Source organism: Lampetra planeri, chromosome 2 (genome assembly GCF_965212315.1).
Source record: "Lampetra planeri chromosome 2, kcLamPlan1.2.h2, whole genome shotgun sequence".
NCBI lineage: Eukaryota > Metazoa > Chordata > Hyperoartia > Petromyzontiformes > Petromyzontidae > Lampetra > Lampetra planeri.
The window spans coordinates 12,917,911-12,927,642 of NC_136108.1; the positions used below are offsets into that span (position 1 = coordinate 12,917,911).

The following is a 9,732-nucleotide window of genomic DNA, read 5'->3' on the forward strand; positions in this document are numbered from 1 at the left end:
TTTTTATCAAAAGGAACACCATCCTAAAAAAAAAAACCTGACGATGATTGCATTTGAGTTTGACGTTCGTACGTCAAATTCAAATGCAATCATACGAAACTCCAGATAGCCAGCTATGGGGCCAACAGCCGCTTTGGACAATATGCGTAGGCAGGCGTCTGCGTGGGTATATGAAGGGGTCGATAATAACAATGATGCACGGCCCATTTGTCAATCTACGCCGTGTCTGCCAATGAAGTTGTTTTGAGCGTGCATGGTGACCACGGTGGTTCGTGCGGGTTGTTGACGCGGGGCGTGGGGGCGAGGCTGTAAGAGCAGGAACCGGTTGGGGTGTCGAACTCAGGGGCGGGGTTCGCAGCGCGGTGTGCGAACCACCGCGGTGCACGTCGCAACCTTTCGACGAGCACGCGCTTGGCTTACGTACGGCGGAGAAAGAAGTTGCACATCACGTAGACGCACGTGCGTCGTGAATCGGCATCGTTGCGTGCGCTGTGGACTCGATCGCTTGACACAGCCGCGTCCTGAACACGACGTCGCGTCGGGGAGGGAAGCGAATGAGCGGGGTGTTCGATTACAAACGTGGGGCACCTTCCCCTGAAGGAACTTTCACGGACGATTGTATAATTCCGCACATCAGCTGCGTACGGAGGGCATCGGCGTCCTCATCATAAGCGGTCATGTTCAATCCACTGCTGGACGAAGGACTCCCCAAGCCGCCGCCAGGGACCTCCACGATGTGCCAACCCACGAGAACACCTGCACGCGAGCTGATTTCACCTCGTGAGCTGGTGGGGGGGGGGTCACGTCTGCGCGGTCATGTGTGTGTGTGTGTGTTCGTACTAATGTCGACTTAAGTTATTTTTTACAGCCCTCACTTGTATCAGCGGAAGAAGTCATCACGGGCATCATCTAAGCCGATTGAGCCTTAATTTGGTCCCGTGGGTAAATATCAGCACTGCGGAGACAAAGGCGTTCGAGCGTGGTTCTGGCCACCCCAACTCGCGCGCTCCAATCCCGGCCTTAATAGGTGCTCGCTAACACCACTGCCCCCAACAGTTGTGCGTGGTTACGCGAGGGTTCAGTGCAGCTCGTCAATTCCCCGCGTGGACACTCTCCACGCGCACTCAAAGGCAGCGCGCAGGTGACGAGGTCCCTGCCGGCGACAGAACCAGCATTGATGTCGCGCACGTTTACATCAAGATACGCGTAATCGTCACCGCCAGCCATGGCCTATCCACTGCTGGATGAAGGACTCAACCGCGCCGCCGTCCCTCACGCGCCCGAGACGCCACAATCCATCCCACTCGTGCACGTTCACCGATCCACCGGTCGCTCCATCTCCGCGATGATCGTCCTCTCGGGCCAGCGCTCCGCTGTCTCTTTGGCTACCATGTCTACCATGTCTACCATGGCTACCAAGTCTACTATGTCTACCATGGCTACCAAGTCTACCATGTCTACCATGTCTACCATGGCTACCAAGTCTACCATGACTACCATGTCTACCATGGCTACCAAGTCTACTATGTCTACCATGGCTACCAAGTCTACCATGTCTACCATGTCTACCATGGCTACCAAGTCTACCATGTCTACCATGTCTACCATGGCTACCAAGTTTACCATGTCTACCATGTCTACCAAGTCTACTATGGCTACCATGGCTACCAAGTCTACCATGTCTACCATGTCTACCATGGCTACCAAGTCTACTATGTCTACCATGGCTACCAAGTCTACCATGGCTACCAAGTCTACTATGTCTACCATGGCTACCAAGTCTACCAAGTCTACCATGTCTACCATGTCCACCATGGCTACCAAGTCTACCATGTCCACCATGTCTACCAAGTCTACTATGTCTACCATGGCTACCAAGTCTACCATGGCTACCATGTCTACCATGGCTACCAAGTCTACTATGTCTATCATGGCTACCAAGTTTACCATGTCTACCATGGCTACCATGGCTACCATGTCTACTATGGCTACCATGTCCACCAAGTCTACCATGTCCACCAAGTCTACCATGGCTACCATGTCATTCACCAGCTGCATCGATTACCGGGGCGATCGTCGCCTTCGGAACGCGGCGCATGCTCTTGCCCGCTTTACTTTTCTCCGCTGACTTGACTGACTGACGGCTCTGATCTGCGTTTGTCCGACGACACAAACGTATGCACGGAGCACATTGTTTTAGTTTTGTTTTATTTGTGATTTATTTTGATTTAGTTTTGTTTCTACGTGCGTGACTTTACCGAAAGAACCAATGAGAGTGTCTTTTGGTTGTTATTGTTTGACTTGCATCCCACTGGGATTTTTGCACACCGCGTTGAAATACGGCGTTTTTTTCTGGAAGACTGTTTTTTTCATGGATTTTTCTGTTGCGCGTAGTCACTTTCAGATGTTTCTTGTTCGTGTTTTTGTTTGTTGCGGTTGCACCCGAGTCAGGAGCCGCATGGCTCACAGGGTCATCCCGAATAAATGAAACTGAAACATGCGGTCGGACGACGTCCGTCGATTCAGCAACTCGGCAATAAACCACCGCTTGGTCTCGCATATTTGTCGACGAGTGATTTACACATTCTCGGCGGCGTTTATCCAAACAGGCTACAACTTGCTGAAGAGGCCGGCTAACGTTGAAACCGGGGTTTAAGCTGCTTAGTCGAAACCCGGAGCATCTTGACTGCACTGGGAATCCCGACGAGGAAGGCTCGTAAGGCCGAGAAAGTCAACGACGCGACTGTTTCATCAGCGTCTCGGGCGGGGTGGCGCGCGCGATGGCGATCCCGTGGGGTTTGCGGATCACGCAAAGATCAGCGCGCCCTTCCACAATAAAAATGCATCTCTCGTCTATCGGTCTGTTGACTTCCAGACTCACATGACGCACGCATTACGTGGGCCACTGACCAAATAATGTGCGCGGATTTCGTCGCAATTTTTCTCTTCCCCTTCGTGTGTCCCCTGTCGCACTCGTTTTTGTCCCACGCGAAAACAAAAAAATACTCGATTATAAATGTTCAGCGGTCTCTGACGCTTACCTGGGTAAGTGAAACAGTATCATTAATACGTTTAATTACATAGGGACACACACACACACACTCGTAGAGGGATAGGTAATGCATTATAAATAGACAAGGATACGTTTCACCACGCAAAAAAAACGAAATACACATCGGCCTATCGGCCTTTTATGAGCCAATATTTCCCAGCATTAATTTACGCACGGAAACTCTCAAGGCCGGGTTCCACTTCCCTGAGTTCCATCAGCAGGGCTGCGTCCTCTCGTCAGAGCTAACCGAACGCTGCTGCTGCTGCTGCGTGTCGGTTTTGCGTGGCCGTCATCGGCGGTACGTTCAATGCGGCGCATCGACGCGGCGCGGGCATAGAAAGTGCGTCGCTTCTGATGTAATCGAAGCGTGCGTCTCTAAACCCTCCTCCTCCTCCTCACCCTCACCCCAGCGCCACAGCAGCTTAAGGCAGACCACATGAAAGGCGCGCGGGTCTCAGTCGGAGTGCTGCGTGCGAACCAACACCCCCCCCCCCCCCCGGGTCCACCTGGGTTCGATTCCCCTCGCTATGGCTAGTAGCATCCGTGCACACATTGTAACCAGATCTGTCATGTCTGGGACTTCCCTAGGTCGACTCCGCCTTAAATGAGTATACCTGCCGTGATGCGCAAACATCAGCACCGTGAGGGAGACAAAAGCGGCCAGGTTTTTGGGGTGGCAACATCGCTTCGCCCCCCCCCCCCCTCGTTGTCGCTACTTCGGCCTTAATAGGCGCTCGCTCACAACACTTTGCCCCAATGTACTTACGTCTGTACGGGCGATTACTGCATTTATTAATTTGTTGTGTACAAACTTTCAATGCATTACAGGAATGAACAAATTGTTTGCCAACGTGATCTCACCGGAAACAGCACGGCCGCATTTGTCACAGCAAAGTTAAATCGTTCGACTGTGCCATAAACTTTACGAGCGATATTATTTTCATAATTGCACGTGAGTTAACCAACTTGAAATATTCCCACAAAGCTGCCCTCGTGCGGCCGGGCTAATTCGTATCATCATTTGACCGCATCTCAACGGATGAATATTTCTGGGGTTTTTTTTTAATCGTGAACGATTTGGCTGGCACCCTGTTGCCAACTTCTCGTGAACTGTGTCCTCTAGGCCCACGATCGCGTCTGACTCTTTGCCTACAACACGGGGAAACAGCGGTATATGCCTAACGGGCAACAACACCGCTGATGAGACTCAGAAAAAGTGAAACCAATCCAGGATTTGCCTTTTAAAACAAATAAATGTAGTCCAGAAGCCTCACATAATCTATGGACTTCAATTATCTGTTGTTGTTTTTTTCAGTATCAGTATGAACTTCCAGAGGCACGAAACTCCTGCACACGAGCTGACCGTTCCATCGCTCCGTGTGCTCGATGGACGAACACTTCTGTGGCATCTTCCCTTATTTTTTTTCAAAACGAATATTAAACCGCCCCCCCCCCCCCCCCACCTCGTATCTACCCTGTCGATAAAAAGGCAACCCCCAGTCTGTAACCCAGTGTCGTTGGATGCAAGCGTTCGTGGATCTCTGCGAAACGTGTGTGAGACTGCGAGGGGGTCGGGAGGTGGTGGCCACGGCAGGTGGATGCATCGTGGGGGTTACTCTCCGGGCTCTTCGATTGCTTCACTCGCACGGCAGCAAAGCGCTCATTAAAATGGTGAATCGTATAAACAGATCTCTCTCTGTTCGTCTCTGCTATTTAAAAAGAAAACCAAAAAAGCACCTGGATAATGTTGGTGTGCAAAGGCAATATTATCCAACTACATTTGATGAAATTGCAAACTCTGGATCAGATGACTCAAAAAGCAAATGGACAATGTTGGTGTGCAAAGGCAATATTATCCAACTACATTTAATGAAATTGCAAACTCTGGATCAGATGACTCATTAAACGAGAATTGGTCAAACGTCTCAATGCATGGCCCTGCTGAGAGGTGTTTTGAGGCACATTAGGGCTAAATGACAGCCTCTTGTTTTGGTTGTTCACCCTCGGATGCCTACACTTCCCAGTGCTCTGTTTAGGAAGCCCCATACCACCACTAATGCCTATTTTCTCACGGAATCTGACTCAATGACCCCGTAATGCAAACATACAGGGTGGCCCAAAAGTCAGGACACATTAGGGTTATTATATTTATTTTAGGAAATCACAAAGGGTTATTTCATTTATTGTAACACATATTGAAACTGGCTCCAATTAACATAATACGTGCGTGAATTATCTTCTGAAATGAATGTAGCACTTTTTAAGTTTCCAGGTGTAATCTTTGAACATTCATTATGTTGTGTGGTCTCAATTAATTCAGGGTCCACGGTCGAGTTTTATAAACAACGGATTTGACGTGACCCCGCAGGGAGAAGAAAGTAGATAATCATCGTAATAATAATGATGCATCGATTGTTAGCTTGTAGATAATCATAGTAATAATAATTACGAATCGATTGTTAGCTTGTAGATAATCATAGTAATAATAATGATGAATCGATTGTTAGCTTGTTGATAATCATCGTTATAATAATAATGAATCTATTGTTAGCTGGTAGATAATCATAGTAATAATAATGATGAATCGATTGTTAGCTTGTTGATAATCATCGAAATAATAATGATTAATCGATTGTTAGCTTGTAGATAATCATTGTAATAATAATGATGAATCGATTGTTAGCTTGTAGATAATCATTGTAATAATAATGATGAATCGTTTGTTAGCTTGTAGATAATCATCGTAATAATAATGATGAATCGATTGTTAGCTTGTAGATAATCAAAGTAATAATAATGGTGAATCGAATGTTATCTGCTAGATAATCAGAGTAATAATAATGATGAATCGATTGTTAGGTTGTAGATAATCATTGTAATAATAATGATGAATCGATTGTTAGATGATAGATAATTAAAGTAATAAAAATGGTGAATCGAATGTTAGCTGATAGATTATCATCGTAACACTAATGGTGAATCGAATGTTAGATGATAGATAATCAAAGTAATACTAATGGTGAATCGAATGTTATCTGGTAGATAATCATAGTAATAATACTGATGAATCGAATGTTATCTGGTAGATAATCATAGTAACAATAATGATGAATCGAATGTTAGCTGAAATAATGAACTAATTGAATTGTTTAAAAGCCAGTGTTAAAATAAATGAAGTAACCACACGTGCCCTGACTTTTGGACCACCCTATATAATGTCACAGGTCTTGCATGAAGCCGTGCAACAGCGCGTAGCACGGGTATCCCAATAACATCATCGTGCCAAGCCTCTGTCGTTCTCGCGTCCAAACGAACCCCTTCGTGCTGCACGCGCGGGCGTAGAAGTCGTGGCGGCGCGTGAGCGACTCGCGCACTGCCGCGCAATCAACCCGGCAACCTGAGCTAAGATTCCCGGCCACGGCTAACATCAGTAGCGAGTGATGTCTGAATCGGTTCTCAGTCCCCCCCCCCCCGTATCCTTCACCAACACGCGCTTACCAGCGTGATGAAGTATGCTGGTGGGGTGGTGGTGGGGTGGTTACCCCAATACTGACACGGCGTGTGGACGGAGACCTTAATCCAGCAGCAGATTGACACAGGGTCTACAATGAGTATCGATGAGTAGAGTGCAGGACTCACCACCAGAGCGGGTAGGCAGCGTGGCCTGGACGAACCATGGGCAGTGGCATCAGCAGCAGCAGCAGTAGCAGTGGCGGCAGGAGCGCGCACACTTGACTGCGGCGGCAGCGAGCATCCATCTCTCTCCGCTCTCCCGGCACGGGAGGCCAGGTCACCTCGACTTCCGTGTCTCCAGCAAACTCGACTCTCTCCCTGCCGCGCGCGTCTCTCCCGCCCACCTTGCTCCGTCCCCACGGATCCCTCCTCGCTCGTTCCTCTCGCGCCGCTCCTCGACCAGCGCGCCTTGTTGTTGTTGTTGTTGTTGTTTTCTTCTGCGTCTTGTCTTTACGCTTCGTTTGACTCACGAGTTCGGCTCGCGGTTTGGAGAGACTCGAGGTCGAGGCAAGAAATCGAGAACTCAACAAACAGATTGTTCAAAGTTGAACCGAAAAGGGAAGGATAGGACGAGACGAGGTGGTGGGTGGGGGGGAGCGATCGTGCGTGCGGTTACACTCGCGGCGCGCTGTCACTGAGCCTACGCTAGCGGCGATAATTGCGTCAGGGCTGGGCTTAATGATGATGGGGAAGGCGCTCCTCGGTCTCCTCCCTGGACTCTCTCGCTCCTCTCACGTCTCTCGCCTCCGCCACACGCCAATGCCTCCTTGGAGTCACGTCTGTAGCAGCCAGCCAGCCAGCAGCAGTGATCGGGCCAGAAAAAAGCGCAACAGCTAGAAATATCCCGCAGTGCTGGTTCCCATGACGACTCCAACAAAGTCATAATTAGTCATCTCCTTTTCGGAGTTTCCGCCATAACAAAGGGGGGGGGGGTGGGGAGAGATCGGGGCGAGGCGAGGCGGTGTGAACGGGGCCCGGCCAGAGAGGATCTCCCATATAAATCGCCGCGCCGTGTTTACGCACAACAAAGCGCAGCGCCGAGTCTTAGCACTCCTCACTCGCTCGCGAGCCTTTCTCACCTCCCCGGCGCCGTGGACCTCACACCCCCCCCCCCATCCCTCCCACCTCCCCCCCCCCACTCGTCCTCCCACCCCTCTCTGCACTGTGAGCACCCCGCCACCCTCCCCGTGTGCCTCCCCCCACCCCACTCTCTCTCGACTCCCTCCTCAATCCGTCTTTCGCTGCCTTCCCTTCTCGCCTCCTTCTCAGCGGCGTCTCAAGTCGAGCACTCCAGCTGCGAAGGCTGCATGCATTAAAGCGCCGGGGCAGAATAGAGGAGGCGAGGGGAGGAGGGATTGGGGAGGATAGCCGGGTGGGGGAAGGGTGTTTGTAGGGCTGCCCACCTCGTGTCAAACGCTCCCAACACCGGACTGCTCCCCTCAACTAAGGCGGCGCCGCCGCCGATACCCGCGCCGGTGACGCTTGTGCCCGTGAGGCTGGAAGAGCCCTGGCTCATTTTTTTTTTTACGGCGTTGCGAAAGGAGCCCCCAAAAATAATGCGATGAGGTCAACGTCTCGCCCGTCTGTTTGTTATCCTCGAGTGCGAGCAGGTGATCACCACAGTGCTATAAATAGAGCTGTGCGCGAGTGCGCGACTCGCGCGCTGAGCGTGCGGAGAGCGAACCCGGCGAACCGAGTTCGACTCGTCGCTCGCGGGCAATGCCGGTGGCGCGTATCTGAACGCGGTCCTCCCCTGGGTCGATTCGGCCTCAAGTGAGTAGCTCGTTAAATGAGTATCGCACAACGAGCGAACAAAAATGGCCGGGGCGTGGTTCTTGCCGCAGCAATCCATTGTGCGCAATTCAGCACCTTCGTCGTTGCTCGCTGACAGCGCTTGCCACGATAGTCTGTGAAGTCCATGCGGCAGGTGTTTTTGTTCGTCTTCGTTGCACCACACCCTTGCACAAGGGCCATTGAACTGATTTTTGTGTTTAGTTTGTTGTCCGACCCCGCGCCATCCGATTAGCACGATTGGCTAGGTGCGGTGCGAAAGAAGTTCAATATACATTGAGACTCGACGAGGCTCTCCGTTTTACAGAGCCGGGCGGTGGTGGCTATGATGCACGTGGCCTGTAGCCCGGCACTGTGGAGGCAGCAGCGAGGTGTTGGTGGATCACCGCACAAATGTTGCTGAACTCCCTTCCTGTTGCTCACGACTCTGGCTTGCCACGGCAAGTCGGTACCGCAGAGCTGTGGACTGATATCGCTTGACCCCGTTCTGTATATGGGATAGAGTGTTGCTCCCTCGCATGCGTCGGGTTTCTCCGGGCGCTCCGGTTCCCTCATTGGGAACGCTGACTCACAGCCTGGCCGTTCGCCAGCTCGCCTCTGTGGTTGCTCGGTGGATGTGAGATGCGATTTGGTATGAACAATGACGAGGCTATATGAAACGAATCATTGTTTTTATTATGATCATCATAATTACATGGCAATATACTTCTTGTGAGAAAATAAACAAACAATCACCTGTTGCGTGTGTTTGTTACTGCATATTCTTGGTTCTTTCGGTAAAGTCACGTACATTGAAAAAATTATAAAAATTTGAAAATAATAGCAAAAAATCCATGATTTTAACTTTATTTCATTTTATTATTGGTATTTTTTTATTTTCTATCCACGTGACTTTACCGAAAGAACCAAGCATATAGATTTCTGCAGTCACGAAAGCTTTAAGTAAAAAATGTGTTACTCCACTTGCCCTCCCCTCCCCCCGTGTGTTTGAGAACGGTCCACGGAAGATGCTGTCACAGAACTGCTTCTGAGGAGCACCTTCAATTGGCCCATTATTTACACTGTGGGGCGCACATTTATTTCACATGTACATCGTACGGCAGCAATCCACACGATAGTTGCTTAATTATAATGATCAGAGTTGGAATTTTCGCCAAATCTATGGAGACAACCACATTTATTTCGAGGCCCTTATTGTTGCGTAATAACTGTGAACTCATGCCTACTTGAGAACCCTGTTTTATTGATGGGCGGCTGCGACCCCGGAATCGAAGGTGCCAGCTCAGCGCTCTGACTCATTGAGATGCCCTACCCCGACTCAGCGTGATCACCCTTAATGACTTGAACGAGGGGCCGCGATATTGAGGCACCCCCTA

At 50.1% G+C, this 9,732-nt stretch overlaps 1 protein-coding gene across 1 annotated transcript in view; it reads right to left on the bottom strand.

Annotated features, from left to right (window-relative positions):
* LOC144733532 (proto-oncogene Wnt-3-like) overlaps positions 1-7,450 on the bottom strand; it is a 41,641-nt gene extending 34,191 nt beyond the window's left edge. Inside the window, exon 1 of the mRNA XM_078615496.1 lies at positions 6,692-7,450. Coding sequence (XP_078471622.1) covers positions 6,692-6,810 — 119 coding nt within the window. The 5' untranslated portion in view covers positions 6,811-7,450. The remainder of the gene's footprint in view (positions 1-6,691) is intronic.
* Positions 7,451-9,732: the final 2,282 nt, after the last annotated feature.